The sequence below is a fragment of the Chenopodium quinoa genome, unplaced genomic scaffold (genome assembly GCF_001683475.1).
Source record: "Chenopodium quinoa cultivar QQ74 unplaced genomic scaffold, ASM168347v1, whole genome shotgun sequence".
Taxonomy (NCBI): domain Eukaryota; kingdom Viridiplantae; phylum Streptophyta; class Magnoliopsida; order Caryophyllales; family Amaranthaceae; genus Chenopodium; species Chenopodium quinoa.
In genome coordinates, this window is record NW_018742461.1 from 4,460,647 (window position 1) to 4,478,167 (window position 17,521).

Consider the following 17,521-nt stretch of genomic DNA (forward strand, 5'->3'; position numbering starts at 1 on the left):
AAAAAACGTTTACAAGAAATTGTTTAGTTTAGTAACGTTAATAATTTAGATTGATTAAAAAAAATAACATTTAGTCTTTATTGTTTATGATGAACTTATATTATTTTTGCTAAATTGAAATTACTTTTTGTATCAATATTAATTTATATTTGCCAAGCTAAAACTATTTTTTTTAACTTACATTATTTTTAGTGAACTCAACTTAATTTTATTAACTAGTACTTATTTATACTAATTTACAATTATATTTGAACGTAACTTATTTTTGCCAAACTTTTGTTTAACTTATTTTACAAAAATAAATAAATTACGTAAATTGATTATATTTATTTGAAGGCTGAACTTAACTTATCTATGCCGACCAACATGAATCTTTCTATCAAAAAATAAATAACATTTTAAATTAAGTTAATATTTTTATTTTTTAAATAAGTATGGTAAGTAATATGTGGAGTCTAAGTTATGGTGGGTTGATAAATAGTTTTAGGTTGGGCTAAAACAATTTAAGTAAAGTGGGTCAGGTAATGACAAGTTCGAGTAATTTAAGGTAATTTTTGGGCCTAATTGATTTTGAGTAAAATTTAATCGTACGGTGAATCGAGTTCAGTTATAGAATTATCAAGTTTATTTAGTTTCTAGCTATACTATGAGTCAGTTATAGATTGAGTTTCGTTGTACATAATCTAATCATTTATACTCCGTATCTTACTAAATTACTAATGGATTTGGATCTAAGGTTTCTCAAATCAAACCATTAATGGGTTGTTTGGTTGGATTACTTGGAATGGGTTAGATCTAATTTTTTGTTTGGTTGAAATTTTTAGTTATGAAATCTCATAACCAAAGGGTTCTAACTCTCCCCGTACCCATGGAATTCCATACCCACCCCTCCTCTAAGGATTTAACCAAACACCCCCTAATACTACTCATGCTTATGTGGTTTAATTTAATGTGAAATTTTCGAATGAGTTAATTTTTTAACCCTTTGGCCTTTGCAGTTAATTTTTATAGGCGTGTCATCGTAATTCCTCGTATATCTTTTTTATTGTTTTCTCTCTTTAGCTCCATTTCACGTTTGCGCTGTCTCGCTGCACTCTCTATTCTCCATTGAAGCGTACTCTGAATTTCTCCATTGTTGCGGCTCGTGAGCTTTCTCTCCGCCATTGAAGAAGCTTTCGAGGTAAGATGATATTTTTTTTTTCTTTTCTGTTCTCTCATTGTTAATCGTCACATCAATTTCGAATTCTAGGGTTTAATTTCACACTATCGTTAATTTGATTATCAGTATAGTCAATTTAGGGTTCTTAAGCGAGAAGAATTTATCGTAATTTTTGGAGCCTACTTTGATAATTGTGTCAACTTTGGTTGCTAATGTGTTGCAGGTTTTGGTTTATATAACTATTTAATGTCAGGGCGAAAAAGCCATGAAAATGGACCTTTTCTCCCTGGGCCTGCCCTTGATCAGGGACGGGTCAGTGTGGGAGGTGAAGTAGGGGGCGAGGAAGGTGAGGAGGAGGAAGAAGAGGTGGGAGGCGAGGAAGCTAAGAAGGAATTCCAGGTGTTGGGAGGTGAAGGAGTCGAGGAAGTCGAGAAGGCGGAGGAGGTTATGGGAGAACAAGAGGGAGGTAAAGCTGAGAAGGCGGAAGAGATCATGGGTGAACAAGTGGGAGGGGAGGAAGTTGAGAAGGCGGACGTGGTCATGGGTGAACAAGAGGGAGGTGAGGAAGTTGAGAATGTGGAAGAGGTCATGGGTGAACAAGAGGGAGGTGAGGAAGTTGAGAAGGCGGAAGAAGTTGTGGGGGAACAAGAGGTAGGTGTGGAAGCTGAGAATGCGGAAGAGGTCATGGGTGAACAAGAGGGAGGTGTGGAAGCTGAGAATGTAGAAGAGGTCATGGGTGAACAAGAGGGAGGTGTGGAAGCTCAGAAGGCGGAAGAGTTTATGGGGAAACAAGAGGGAGGTGAGGAAGCTGAGAAGCTGGAAGAGGTTGCGGGAGATAAAGGATGTATGGAAGTTGATAAGGTGGAAGTATCTATGGGAGTAAAAGGAGGTGAGGTAGCTGACAAGCTGGAAGAGTTTGAGGGAGAAAAAGGAGTTGAGAGAGCTGACAAGGGGGAAGAGGTTGGAGGAGAAAAAGGAGGTGATGAAGCCGATAAGGTGGATGAGTTTGGGGGAGAAAAAGGAGGTGAGGAAGCTGACAAGGTGGATGAGTTTGTTGGAGAAGTAGTGGGTGAGGAAGCTACAAAGTTGAAAGAGGATGTAAGAAAAGAAGGGGGTGAGGTAGATAACAAGATGAAAGAAGATGTGAAAGAAGAAGAGGGTGAGGAAGCTAACAAGGTGGGAGAAGATGTGAGAGAAGGAGGTGAGGAGGCATCGGCGGTTGTTGAAGAAGGAGGTGAGGAAGCTAACAAGGTGGAAGAAGATGTGAGAGGAGGTGAGGAGGCCTTGGTGGTTGTGGGAGAAGGAGGAGGTGAGGAAGCTAACAAAGTGGAAGAGGGTGAGGAAGCTAACAAGGTGGAAGAGGATGTGAGAGAAGGGGGTGAGGAGGTAATGGCGGTTATGGGAGAAGAAGGTGACGAAGCTGACAAGGTGGAAGTAGATGTGAAAGAAGGAGGAGGTGAGGAGGCATCACAGGTAGTGGGAGAAGGAGGTGAGGAGACTGACAAAACGGAAGAAGATGCTAGAGAAGGAAGCGGGGAAATGGAGGATTCGCCGTTTATGGCAAAAGGAGTGGAGGAAGCTGACAAAACGGAAGAGGATGTGAGAGAAGGTGGGGAAATAGAGGATTCATCAGTTGTGGCAGAAGACGAGGAACTAATGAAAGGAGAAGAGACGCCAATTGCTGATGCAGAAATGGAAGTGGAGAAGCCTGGTAGTGGCAGTGGTAGTGGTGGGAAGCGGAGACGTGGACGGAATTCTAAGGCAACCACTCCAACGAAGGCTCCAGTGAGGAAGACTGTGGGTGAAGATGTTTGCTTTGTATGTCTTGATGGAGGGGATCTTGTGCTATGTGACCGGAGGTTTGTACCTTTACTTGTGAATAGGAAGTTATATCTTTGTTTTGCAAATTTGAGTGCTTGTTATTTTAAATCATTTATTACCTTTTGGTCCTTTCCAATATATTAAAGAAAAATGTTAAGCATTTATGCTGAACTTGTTAGTTATTGCATTTGTAATTTGTATGATTACTACCTTTATTCCAGTTTCATTGTTGTTTGAAGTAATACGGAACTTTTAAGGGGGCATATTAGTTCATTGGTATGTAAACCTGCGACTAAGATTGTATTTGTAACTTGAGTGGTCAAGGGATATTGCATTTATATTTTAAGAGGCAAATGATTTGGATGAAAAAAGTTAGCTAAGTGGTCTAGCATTTTTGATTGGAGGGAGTTTTGGGGCTGATAACAGCTTGCTAATGATATGCCCTCTCATAGTTGGCGTGGCCCGACGTTAGTGTTAGTGAGGGAGTATCATGTAGCATATATGGTAGCATGCATTGGGGTTTGTGTTTTAGGATTGACTATATACTTTTGGAAGTACTGCTGCATGTGTACTTATATATGAATAGATGGTTTGAAATAAGGGAACTTGTATAATGGGCAGATGTCTCAAATTTTAGGAAAAAGGATGGATTACTGAAAGATGCTAATATATTAAGTCTATATTCTTGGTGGTTCAGGGGCTGCCCCAAGGCATATCATCCTTCCTGCGTGGATCATGATGAGGAGTTTTTCCAATCAAAGGGTAAATGGAATTGCGGTAAGTTTGATTAATTTTGTGTTGTTTTGGATTTGTTGTTTAGGCCAAATTCTCATGTGTATCATCTCCTTTGGTTTCATTTAACTGTCATTGTTTTAACCTAAAATCCTAAATGATTTGTTGTTGGGGACATCCATAATAGTTGCTACTCACATCATCCTCATATAATTGCCCTCTTAAGTTAGGCTTACCAATCGAGAGCATTAATCCCGGCTGTAATGTTGTTTGTTTGTTTGTTAGTACAAAAGTAAGGGTAAAACATGAGAATGTTTGTGTTGGGCTCCACATCACATTGAAATACATAGAGAGAGTGAATCCCATAGCACATCGGTTGAGACGTTGAGTTGCTTGGATAAAGTAAAATTTCTGTTGCAGGTAAATATGAATTGACCAATATAGTATATAGAAAAATAGTTTGATGACAAGGGGAGTATTATGGTTGTATAATCTCAATGCCAATTAGCAATTTACATGAGTTTTAATTTTAAGATGTTTTATATTGAAACTAGTTTTGCATATTGAGCCTAGTACTTGACCACAGGAAAGTTAATAACATTTAGATGTGAATTTATTTTGATAATAATATTTCACTGGACATTGCTCATGCATATTACAACTTGCAAGGCTGTCATTTATAAGAATTTTAGGCTGTTAGAATTCTTGAATACTTGATTATGGCTGTTAAAAAATCCCATATGATATAGTTTGTGGCTCCGCTAAGGTATGCAGGCTCTATGTTGATTTTGTGAAAGAGGCTAGTTTATTTTATTATTGCCTGAGAGAACTACTGTCATGTGAGAGCTTTCATTCTAGGCCCTAAACCAAAAGGTTACGGGCATGGTTCGAGGATATAATCATATAATTGAGATATATCTTGTGTAGCTGTACGGTCTGTACCTTTTATGGACTCCTCTTTTTACTGTCAATTCAGATTTTTTTCTCTAGGGAAGGGGAACTGATGTACCCTAAAGTCTACTGTTAGAGTTTTTTTTTCGTCTTGATTCTAATAATCCTTCCTTTTCCCGGTCTTTACAAAAGTTGTTCCGCTAATTCCCTTTATGAGTAAATGGCTAGTCAAGATAATAAAGGAAGAGAAAGAGACAGATATATGTTACTTCCAGGTAATAAACCTTGGCCTGAATATTGTGATACTATAGAAGAGAAATATACATATAGAATCCTATATGAAAATTATAATCTGTTTGATAGGGGAGTGTAAAGGCTGTAATAGAATAACTGGTGCAGCTATGTGGAAGAACTGCATGCTGGTAATGTACTTTTATATTGTGGCCAGTTGAAAATCCTTGATTCTTTATACTACAAAGTATCTGAAATTTATGCATGTTACAGTCTGCAGTACCCAATCACACTTCCCAGGTTGTGTTTTGCAATAATCCCCCTTAGGCCCTCACAGTCTTTCATGATTTGGGATTCATGGTCTACTATATTTAAAGTGCAATCACAATGTCTGCAGTTGTTTGTGCTGCTGACTACACATTCTTGTGTCTTGGTGCTGTTTCAGTGCGGCAATTCTGGCTTGCTGCTAATGTGAGTGCATACATATTCATGATTTTAGATGAGTAACAAAGCTACAGTGTCTGAACCTGAAGTACTGATATTAAAATGATAATTGTAAGTTTTATAATCAGCCAAAATGCAGATTCCTTGCTTTGCTGTTTGGCATCACAAATATGAAACCTTCTAAGAGTTTTTGGTTTGTACTTTTATCTAGTTGGTGATGTTTTAATTGCTACTTGCTTCATATTCTTGCATTACTCTCAAGTATGTCCAATTCATCTTATATTATGTTCCCCCTTACCACTTTGTTTTCCTTTTTTTAATATCACAGTGGCTGATTTTTTTTTTTTTATCTTTTTTCACCTTATGAACAGGCTGGCATCTCTGCAATCAATGTGGGAAGAATGCCTACTTTTTGTGTTATACCTGTACATTTTCATTGTGCAAAGGATGCAGTAAAGATGCTGCTATATTTTGTGTTAGAGGAACCAAAGGCTTTTGTGAATCCTGCATGAAAGCTGTAACGATGATTGAAAATAGTGAACAAAACACGATGGTACATAATCATTTTCTTTCTTTTTATGGTTAAGTTTTTATTTTCTTCTTTTTCTACTCTCGTGAAACGTGTTCTCTGGCTGTGGCATGGATATCAACACAAATGCATGTCATATATGGTTGGTGAGACCTTGTCAGAGCTTCTTCTTCTTCTACACTTGATTCGCAATACAACGTCCACATGATATATCTCTATCAATAAGAAGGATATGAAAGTTTCAGTGAACCATTTCAAAATAGTCTATATTTTAGCAGAGCCAAGTGTTTGTGATCATCTTGGTTCCATCAGAAAAAGGACTTTGCGTAGGTCTCAACTCACTACTCTATGCTAGAAAGAGCTGTAAATGTTGCTTAGTGATATTTGTATATGCAATGTCAACACCAGATATTCCTAAATTGTTGATTTCCTGAAACCTTTTTTCCCCCTTTTTTTCCAAAATATTGATTAGAGTACTTTAAGCTCTGAAATTAATAGTTTTGTGTTATTACCTGAAATTTCTGAGGTTTAACATGCCAACTCAAAACATTGCACTCTAAGAATATCTCTGGAAAACAATCTTTACATTTTTACGTGTAAGTACAAAGGATTTGGAAGACGTATTGAGATGCTTGATTGTATACAGTCAACAATCCATGCTATAATTGCTCTAAAGAGAAATCTTATGAGAAAATTAATGATACTTGGACCACAAGCGAGACAAAGAACCAAGTCTTACAAAGACAAAAACTTCCACATACAGAGAGACTATCTTTGTTAAGAGTGTAAACTGAAACTAAACAATCTAGAAATAGTCAAAACTGGAAAAATTGGTTACTGTCGTACCACCAATGATATAGCTGATATCCCTACAATGATATTAGATGAGAAGGAAACAGAGATAAAGCAAGTAGAATATCACCATGGATTTAACAATATGGCAGTGTCTGTCAAACTATTTTGAATTGTATCTGTTTGTTCCACCAATTTAAACATTTGAAATTTAACCCTTAACTTTCATGTTTAAGGATGGGGAACTGGTTGAGAGAGGGGCAAAGACCCCTGGATGATCTTGTGACCATTGGTGAGCCTGGCTGTCTCATGTTGTGTCCTGTTGCCCGGGGTAGGGAAAGAAAGAATTTGTCAAAGTGTTGCAGGGGGAAGATATAAATGAGGGAGTGAGGATTGGAGGAGAGGAGTGACCGGTTGAGGTCTTGCCAATGACTTGTAAATCCTGACTGGTTGTTGGCTAGCAACAACAAAGACAGATTCATTAAGAGTCGCCATTAACATGGGGAGGAAGTTTGAGAAGGAGACAGAGGGATTGGAGTTGTCACATCTGCTTTAATCATTTTATGTTTATGTACTCTAGGGAACTCTTAGGAAAATGAAGATGGAAGTATTTCTATTTTTTTACCTCCTTTTGTAGGCTATTAGATTTGTTCTTCAATGGCTGAACCTAACATATCCGAAGCATAGATTAATTCAAGGGCCATGAGGATGATCAACTGGTTACTTATGTAGTGATGTGAAGCTAGGAACTTGCTTAAGGAAGTGAAAGCTACATGTCTTTGTGCTAAGAGGAGTTTTACCCTATCTGTTTCAATGTATATCGTGAATGTCTACAGTAAAAAGTCTAGATTCAGTTTGCACACGTCAAACACCTACTGTTGCCCTATCTAAATCAAAGGAAGCTAGTTCTGCTAACAAAGTAATGCGAGCTTCTATTTATGAGATGTACTCTTGCTTGAAAAAACAAAGTATCTGAAAGTAGCATGACACTGAAATATCTCTAATGTTCCCACTTTTTTTTTATTGGGTAGATTGGATCTTCATAAATCATCCCTTCCTTTAAAGGCTATAAACTGATGGATATGAAGTATTTTCACAAATATCTTTTGGGGTCCTAATTTGTAGTGGGAAAAAAATGAGGGAGTCATCTATTTTGTTTATATGATGTTAAGCTATACAGGGCCATCTTGCTAGTCCTACTACTGCTTGTAAGCTTGAGTTGATAATTTTGCCCCATTTCTTCTTCATTGTTAAATTGATGCCTGGAATTAATTCTTACTTGTGACTTGGTTTTTTAGACATAATGGTGCTAAATAGAAACTATTACATCTGATTTTGGTGACACATGGGTATTATTTCATGATTTGTTTGATGTGATTGGAGGGGATATAAATTTGTCAAAATTACCATAGTTTGTCTGTGTGCTTGGTGGGGTGGGTGGTTTGATTTTTTTTTTTTTTAAACGGAGTATTAACCATATGGGATTTTTCTGTACTTCTTCCTTGCACCATGCCCTGCATTATATTTGGAGTTTGGCTGCATTTACTGGCAAAAGAAGATGCTACATAGCACTTATAAATGACTTTGCTGTCAAATATGTATTTCATATTGCCTCTGGTTGACTGAATGAAGATCATTTAATTTGTTACAAAGTATTTTCCTCTGCATTATTTGAATTCATCTTTCATTCTTTCTCATTCTCTTTTCAGAGTCATGCTGCTTTCGATGACAAGAGTAGCTGGGAATATCTCTTCAAAGATTACTGGATTGAACAAAAAGGGAAACTGGGTATTACATCTGATGAGCTAGCAAAAGCAAAAAATCCATGGAAGAATTCTGATGCAACTAATAGACGACGAACACCAGCTGAACTACTTGAGGGTAGTAATGATGTGGGAACTGATTCTGACAGCTCTCCTCCAAACGTAGAAGTGACTGATTTAAGAAGGAAGAGGGCCAAGAGAAAGTCAAAGCCAGAAGATTCTGGTACAGACAGCTCTTCTGAGAAGGAAACAGGCACGGTGAAAAGAAAATCTAAAAGGAGGTTAAAATCCCAGGCTAAGGAGACATATTCAGATTCAGAACATTCTTCAGGAAACCAGGGTTCAAAGAGGGGGAGCAGGGCCAGAAGGCTGGCTAAGTCCCGTTCAAAGGGCGGTGGTTCTGCTACTGCAGAAGGCAATATTGAGTGGGCATCAAAGGAGCTATTGGAGTTTGTGATGCACATGAAAAATGGTGATAGCTCTGTTCTTACTCAGTTTGATGTGCAGGGACTCTTGCTAGAATATATTAAAATAAATAAACTTCGTGATCCACGTCGACAAAGCCAAATACTTTGTGATTCAATGCTTCAAAAGCTATTTGGAAAAGCACGAGTTGGTCACTTTGAAATGTTAAAGCTGCTTGAATCACACTTTTTTCTGAAAGAGGATGCTCGTGCAGATGATAATCATGAAAGTGTTATTGATACTGAAGTCAGTCACTATGATGTTGATGATCATACTGATCCTTTATGGGGTTCAGGCAAAAGTAAGGGGAAAAAATCTCGTAAAAGAGGTGAAGAGAGGGGGCAGTCCAACCTCGATGATTATGCTGCCATAGATATGCATAATATTAACTTAATTTACTTGCGCCGGAGCGTAATGGAGCCTCTCATGGATGATCCTGTAACGTTCCATGACAAGATTGTCGGTTCTTTTGTCAGAATAAGAATATCTGGTAGCAGCCAAAAGCAGGACATTTACAGGCTTGTGCAAATCATTGGTAACCAAATTTTTATGATGTTTTATTTTTTGTAATGCAGTCTTAAATAAAATGAAGACTCATTTTTTTGTCTAAATCAGGTACAAACAAGGCACCTGAATCGTACAAAGTCGGTAAAAGGACAACTGATGTTATGCTTGAGATCTTGAATTTGGACAAGACAGAGATTGTACCAATAGATACTATATCCAATCAGGAATTTACAGAGGTGATTATGTACATTGCAATTTTTTTTTGTTTAATCAACCTCCTTTGGCGGTCTTTTTGTGTGTGAAAGTTTTGATGTTTTTATGGCTGCTCTACACTAGTGACTTGAGCATGGCCACATGGGTCAAAAGTGGAATAATATGATGTGGATATATGTTCTGTTGTATTCAAGATCTCTTCCTGAAGGGGGTGGGTGGAGTGGGGTGGGGGTGGATTAACTCATTTGAAAACAACCAAAGCATTCTTCCAATGGGATGTTACCCATCTGTAATAACTGTATTATATAAATATTTTTCTACTTTAATGTATCCAAAATGCTTTTCCGATTTCTACAATGATACATTTTACGGTCAATATATTCAGCCAAACATTTTGAAATTCCCTCTTATCAGTGGAGGTTTCTTTACTTGGTTAAAGAAAGTAATGTATAACATTGGCCTCGAAAAATGTAAGTGGCTAATATTTTGAAACGAGATTGAGGGGATGGTTGTCAGTCATGGTTTTGTGTTATCATTTGCAACAACTTGGGAGTTATTAGTGATCAATGGTTTATGTTATTATTCACTATCTACAAACTTGCAACAATTAAATTTTGTGACAAGTGTCTTCTACTTCCCATCTCTTTTAAACAATTTCTTTCAGGTTTTTAATACAAGCATAACTTAACTTTATGCACAATTCACATACTAGTTAAATGTCATTTTTTAAACTGTTGGGTTAATTTCAATGTGTTTTTCAAGAAACATTTTATAATTTTATGCTAACATAATCAATCAAAGCCTTAATCCCATAAGTGGGGTCGGCTACATGAACCAAAATTGATTATTTTCCTCCTCCATTCCTTACAATCCAATACTTTATCCTCATGCAAATCCATATACTTCATATCCTTCCTAACTCCTTTCAACCAAGTCATTTTCGGTCTCCCTCTCCATCGTTTAACCCCTCCATGGTCCCACTCTTCCACTCTTCGAACCGGTGCACCCTCGGGTCTTCATCTTACATGCCCAAACCATCGCAGGCGATTAGTTTGTCTGCAATGCTTGCCACACCTACTTTCTTGCGAATAACCTCATTTCTGATTCTATCTCTTATAGTGTTCCCGCACATCCACCTTAATGTGCGCATTTCTATAACCTCTATCTTTTTTATGTGTTCCTTCTTAGAAGCCCAACATTCTGTAGCATAGAGCAACACTGCTCTTATGGCAATCCCGAAAAATTTTCCCTTCAACTGTAAGGAAATGCTTCGGTCACATAACACTCCCGTGGTCGCTCTCCATTTAAGCCACCCCGACTTATTCCCGTGGGCCACGTCTTGATTAATGTCACCATTTTTCTGGATGATGACCCAAGATACTCAAAACATTCACTCATGGTCAATTCCTTTCCATCCAAACTCAGCACTTCATCACTTGTCCCCCTTTGAGTACCAAAGCGACATACCAAATATTCAGTCTTACTCCGACTTAATTTAAACCCTCTAAATTCCAACCTTTGCCTCCGTTGCTCCAACTTGGCATTAACCCCATCTTTAGTTTCATCCACCAAAACGATATCATCCGCAAACAACATACACCATGGAACTTCATCTTGAATTGGTCTAGTTACTTCATCTAGATTCGTTGCAAAAAGAAAAGGGCTTAATGCAGACCCTTGATGCAATCCAATTGTGATAGGGAAATCTTTTGTCAACCCTCCACATGTCCTCACATTTGTTGACACATCCTGATACATATCCTTAACATAATTAAAATTATTAATGGTCATAATTGTTTGTTGGCATATGTGAAAGGCAAAGTGATGCACGAATTGAGAAACTAAGGAAGTAGTAGGACACTCTGATTTTTGTTGAGGCATGCAGTTATAGGTGGGACTGTGTAATATATGTCATGTGGAGGTCTTACCATGGCAGCAGTTTTATGCACTGCTTGTTGCCTTAGATAGTGGCCAATTTTGTGCTTTTTTACATGCAGCAGTGTCTGTAATCTTCCCTTTTCCTTCTAAGAGAGTGTAAACTTTATCTTGTTTTGATGTTAGGATGAATGCAAGAGATTGCGCCAGAGTATAAAATGTGGACTTATCAGCAGGATGACAGTGGTAAGGCTATTTGGCTCAACATGAGGACTAAAATGCTTGGACTTTGTATGCTACTGAGATGAATTATTTTCTTTCAGGGTGATATTCTGGAAAAGGCGAGGGAACTGCAGGAAGTCAGAGTGACTGATGTGAGTAACTAAGCACCTTCCTCTTTTGAATTTGAGTATTTTGCTTTATGTGGGTTATGTTGTGTTTCCTGAAGCTTTGTTGCTTGCTTCTTCGCTGCCTTAGGTCCTATTTTGCCAAAAGCGCCTGTTATAGTAGCTTCTGTCATAGTATCTTTTAGGTGTTGTACTATTGTTCGGGGTAGTTGTTACTCTATTATAGGTCATTTTTCAAAGTTGTTAATGTTGTATTCAATAAAACTTATGTATGGATTGGTAAAAAAACAATAATCTTTCTAAATATATTTTTTGTCTTTAAAAGCAACCCTAAGGCTAAACAATACTGTTGACTTACTGTGGAGCTTTATTTACTTTATTGTTGTTTGGTATTATATATGGTTTATTTATTATATTGTTGTTGACAAGGTAAGGATTTGTAAAGATGGAGTGGCTATTGTTTGAACCTGTGTGGTGGTCCTTGTTATTTAGTTTGTTCATCAACACCTGTTCGGTGAGGTGTTGTTCAACTCTTGTGGAGTTCAAATTTAAAAGTTTATTATTTGCTTATCTGTATTATATATTCACGAGGCTCAACAATTAATACTTTTGCCATAACTTCTCAGTGGCTGGAAGCTGAGGTAGTCAGGCTTAGTCATCTTCGTGATCGAGCTAGTGAAACTGGACGTAAGAAAGAATATCCTTTTCATAGTACTATAACATCTGTTATGCACTTGCAATGTTTGTAAAGTAACTTGCGTTTCAATTCATTATATAGTCTGTGTCTTTTGGTATTATCTTTCTAATGTTTAAATGGCATATATGGTGTACATGCTACAGACTTTTGACTAGATTGCCAATATTAAATTTTCTGTTAATTATTGAAGCTTATTTGAGGAGGATATATTTAAGGCAATTAGGTTTAGAGAGAGGGGAGAGGTGAAAATAGAATCTAGATGGGAAGCTAGATTTAAACACCAACACTAAAGAGGATTAGCTTTGTTTAGTCATTAAGTCTATATTACAGACAATATTTATCTTTGATATGTCCTCAAGCAATTTTTTCAATGTTAGATTGTGTTTTGCTAATCCATGCTCAGTGAGAAAATGCACACTAGACTACACTACAATACAATCCCATCTTCTGATCACATTCACCTTGCATCTTTGCAATAGTGTTTTTTTTTTTTTTTTTGAATCTAGCTATCATGATATTGTTTTACCTTGTATTTTCAGATTTTCAGATCTATTTCTTGTTTTATTGAGCTGGTCTTTTCTGAAATTTGTAGTTATGGAGAAAGATGTAGATGGTGATACATGTGCAGGAATTATAGTTGGATTTCTATATAGAATTCTGCTTGTTTAAAAGGTTTTTATAAAGGAGAAAGTGTTTCAACAACTAAAGGAACCTTCTTTTCATAAATTAATTACCTTTTTTTTTTTTTTTTATTAAGTTCCAATTCCTTTTTGTATTCTTCATGAAGATGCTGTACTAGGATCTGTGCATATTGTCTCTCCTTTCTTTCTTTGTGTTTATGTGAGTGAGACAATATAAGTTCTGACTGTTGTATTGTGAATAAAGATTCCTTGTTCAATTTGTTAGTCTGTTCCATGGTTACTTTTTTCTTTTGAAACCTATCTCAGGGAAACTCCAATATCTGATCAGTATCTTGTCTTTACTGTTGAAATTTGAAACACCTCTCTTGAATTGCCTATCACGTTGAGGCTTTCACCTTCTGTCGTATGTGTTGCCTTTAATTTTAACTTTGTTTCTAGTCTTTTTTCTTTCAGTGTGATGCCTAAAAGACATCTTAACATTCTTATCTTTGTATTCTTCACTCTGTACCAGCCAAAATTACTCCTATTAAGCAGCTGATAAAAATTTAGAAGAGTATTTCTTCATTTTGTATGCCTGCTATAGTTGAGTTTAATTGGATGTGTAACTTGTGTACTTTACATCTTTACTGCTTTAGCCTGTGTTTATTTCCAAAGCGTTGACCCTTATTTTCAACACACAATTTTGTTACAAACAGGCTGAATTGATCAACTTCAGAGTATTCTTAATACCATGCCTTTTGGACTTAAAATTTAATATCATGTGCTTGGTTCAATTCTGGAATAATTTTTTTTTCTTTTATTTGATACCTGAAAGAATTGGTATGAGCTAAACCCATCTCCCCCCTAGGTTTCCAAACCCCATACCTTGTGGGTTTGAGGTACGAGTTTAAATGTCTTAAAATCATCTACCAAACACATGGTATGGGTTCAAACTTTTCTAAAACCATATTTCATACCTTGATTTTGTGAACTAAACACCCCATCTGTCTTTTGCTATTACTGCTTGAATTTTTCTTGACATTTGACTGATATCTCCCTAACATTGTAAAATCAGTGCATGTTTGAGAGAGTTCCTTTGGAGGTTTGTGTTATGGATATCATTTAATTTTGGCAGAATCTTTGGAGAATAGGTCCTATTTCTATAGAAGGTTCAATATCATGGTTTAGAAGCAGAGTGTGTGATTGAGTTTTGCTTTGGGATAATGTGACATATGCATAAAGTTCAAGTCTTGCTTTGCTCATGTAGTATGCTATTAAAGCTTTTGTTTGGTATGATGACATCATTATTTTCTGGTTGTCCTTAACTGACCTTTACGCTCAGAGAATGTGTGGAGAAATTGCAGCTTCTGAAGACTCCAGAAGAACGCCAACGAAGGTTGAATGAAGTTCCAGAAGTTCATGCAGATCCAAAAATGGATCCTAGCTGTGAGTCTGATGATGAAATTGAACATGATAAAAGACAAGGTATGTCCATGACCTACGAAGTCAACTTGATTGTAGTGATTGTTATTTTGAAATTTGTATTTTGTATTTTTGCATGCAGCAAGTAACATGAGACCAAGAGAAAGTGGTCATTTCAGAAGGGGTAGAGATCATTATTCATCACGGAGTGCAAATGCAAGACCTCCGAACAAGAGTTGGGAACCAGGCAGAAATTTGTCCAGTAAGGGTTTCTCAAACAGAAGGGACGATACTACTCTTTCCCCACAGAGAAGTGAGCATACTTGGAATAATGGGGTAGACAAGGGTACACCTAAGTCAAATAGTTGGGAGAAACCAAGGAGTATTCCGGATTCGTTGATGAGCAATCGGGCTGAACATTCTGGGATACGATCAGATTTATCTGTGGCGGCTGCATCAGAACCTACTCTGCCTTTATCTTCTGCAGCAGTTCAAACTGATGGACAAATTGACGAGAAAGAAAAAATGTGGCATTATAGAGATCCAACTGGAAAGGTCCAGGGACCATTCTCTATGACACAGCTTCGTAAATGGAGTAGCACAGGATACTTTCCTGCTGAACTAAGAATTTGGAGAGCCTCTCTAACTGAAGATGATTCTATTCTTCTAACTGAAGCATTAGCTGGAAAGTTTCAGAAGGATCCCCACCCCGTAGGATCAAATTTAGATGTTAGCTCAAATATTAGGAATACACTGCCTATAACGGATGCTTCCAAACTCTCTGGTAGCAGATATGATTCCTCTAACCTCCCATCTCCAACTCCTGGACGAAGCCCAGCTGCCTGGAGTGGAATGCAAACTTCTAGTTCTTTTCAGTCAACTAATCAATTTCGAGGGAACGAACGATTACCTTCTCCTACCCCCACATCACCTGCTTCAAATCCAAGCGGTGTGGATAAGGCCAAATTTTCTCAACAATCTAAGGGCGAAGTAGCTGGGAACAAGCCAGAAAATGTGGCAGCACCTATGGGAACAGTTCAACATGCTCCTGTTCAGTTTGTCTCCAATACAGGTATGGTAAATGCCCAACAAATGTCATCACAAGCAGGTTTACATGCAGCAGCAAATCAACCATTTGTCCCTTCTGATACCACAATGAACCAAACGAAAGTGGGACCCAATGCTTTGGGTGCTGGTCAGGGCTTCTCCAACATTGTTCAACCAGGCACTGGACAAAATCCTCCTGTCTATACTCACAATTGGGGAGCTGGTTATGTTGCAAGACCAGAAATGGTGAATGCAAATGTGTCGACATCCAATAATCAAAATGCTTTGCCCGCACAAGTCTCTTATAGTCAGTGGACTGGTGCTGCTGTAAATAACCAGCCTCCACCTTATGCTGCTGGATACCCTCCAGGACAAGGGATTATTGCCGCAAACTTTCCTGCTATGCCTGCGAACAATGCTTGGAGACCTACTCAGGCCAACATGCCATGGGGCGCACAACAGCAACAGCCAGTAAACCAAAATGTAGGATGGTCTGGGCAACCAGCTGTTGCTATGGGCCAACAATTGACTAGCCCTTCACCAGGAGCACCAGCTATGGTTGCTGCGCAGCCAACTGTGGGTTGGACGGGTACAGGACCCAATCCCTCTGCTGGAAACAGTAACATGGTTTGGGTTGCTGCACCTGGGAACACAGGTGCATGGGGAGGTGATCAGAACCGCAATGATGGAGGGGCTCGTGATAACCGCAATGACGGAGGGACTCAATGGAACAGGCAGTCATCATTTGGCAGTGGAGGACAAAGAGGAGTCTGCAGATTCCATGAAAACGGCCATTGCAGGAAGGGTTCGTCATGTGATTTTATGCACTCTTGAATTTTCACAACAGTAGTAGATACTAGATAGTATCTTCTCATGTACAGTAATTTTCGTCCTTGGAGGAGGGGTAGCAGTTCATTAATTTTATAGATACTTGTATGTCACATGCTTAAATAATTGTTATCAGTAGCACCCCTAATTTTCCTCCCTTTTGGTATTGTCAGTTCTCTGACCAGTGTAATAGTGGATTTTGTAGGGAGACTTACAGTTAGCAGTTGTTAAAAAAAAAAAAAAAAAATGGTTGCTGGGTATTAAATTTTTTTCAGATTTGGTTAATGCAAGCTATTGGGTAGATGTTAAAAGCTTAAAATACCAGTCAACATAAAAGTGTTGTCGTCAATGAACGACGTTTCATAATTTCCTACCTTTTCTCATCTACTTCCTTCGTGCCTCTAAGATTGCCCTAATTTTTTTTATTTCTCTTTTGGTTTACCTCTTACCGTAATCAATTATGATATAACACAACCTTGCTCTTAACACACTATATCTGATCGAACTTTCTACTTCATCAATTTCACCCAACCAGAAATTTAACAACAATACTTTAATAAGGCAATCTTAGGGGAGCGGAGGAAGTAATTCACTGGTCATTTAATTATTGAAACACATTGTGCTAAATATAAGGCTCGTTCATCTTGTTGGACTGTTAGCGATTAAATTGTTCAGTCTTTATGCTTGATTAGTGTAAACAAAAATTGTTAATGGTGGTGCTCAGCTACTTCTGATGGATTGAATATGCACCAAATACATTTCATGCGCTTTACAATATTTTGGTTCAGGGAAGACGGTAAGAGTAAAATAAAATGGTACATGTACCATAAGTGGAATAGATTTAGGGCCATTAGGGGTACTCAAATGGAAAAAATTGTACATACTCTTAAGAAACTAACCTGTTCGACTTTCAAATGGATTCTATAGTATAATCCATTATTCTTTATAATATACACTTTGTATCGAAATAATCTTGCCTCACTATTTATATAAAAGATAATAATAAAAAAAAACGTGTCAGCTAAAAAGAAATGGAGGAAATATCTTTATCCTTGTGTAATTGTGTCGATGTTGAAAGTAGCATATATCGTGAAAATTCACAGCACACACAAAAGAAACTTTTTACCAATTCACTCAG

The 17,521-nt window shown here is 37.6% G+C and overlaps 1 protein-coding gene across 1 annotated transcript; it reads left to right on the forward strand.

Annotated features, from left to right (window-relative positions):
- Positions 1–1,015: 1,015 nt before the first annotated feature.
- LOC110718877 (zinc finger CCCH domain-containing protein 19-like) lies at positions 1,016–16,857 on the forward strand. Its single transcript, XM_021897805.1, has 11 exons — positions 1,016–1,180; positions 1,383–3,018; positions 3,678–3,757; positions 5,650–5,831; positions 8,309–9,362; positions 9,443–9,570; positions 11,609–11,668; positions 11,746–11,796; positions 12,396–12,466; positions 14,423–14,571; positions 14,651–16,857. Exons 2-11 carry the CDS (start codon positions 1,406–1,408, stop codon positions 16,387–16,389), a joined length of 5,127 nt encoding a protein of 1,708 aa, XP_021753497.1. The 5' UTR covers positions 1,016–1,180; positions 1,383–1,405; the 3' UTR covers positions 16,390–16,857.
- Positions 16,858–17,521: the final 664 nt, after the last annotated feature.

Excerpts from the sequence above, each read along its gene's own strand:
- LOC110718877 (XM_021897805.1), top strand. The coding sequence starts at position 1,406 with ATGTCAGGGCGAAAAAGCCATGAAAATGGACCTTTTCTCCCTGGGCCT. Across the intron at positions 11,669-11,745 it reads TTATCAGCAGGATGACAGTG|GGTGATATTCTGGAAAAGGC; the intron begins GTAAGGCTATTT and ends ATTTTCTTTCAG. Across the intron at positions 11,797-12,395 it reads AGGAAGTCAGAGTGACTGAT|TGGCTGGAAGCTGAGGTAGT; the intron begins GTGAGTAACTAA and ends ATAACTTCTCAG.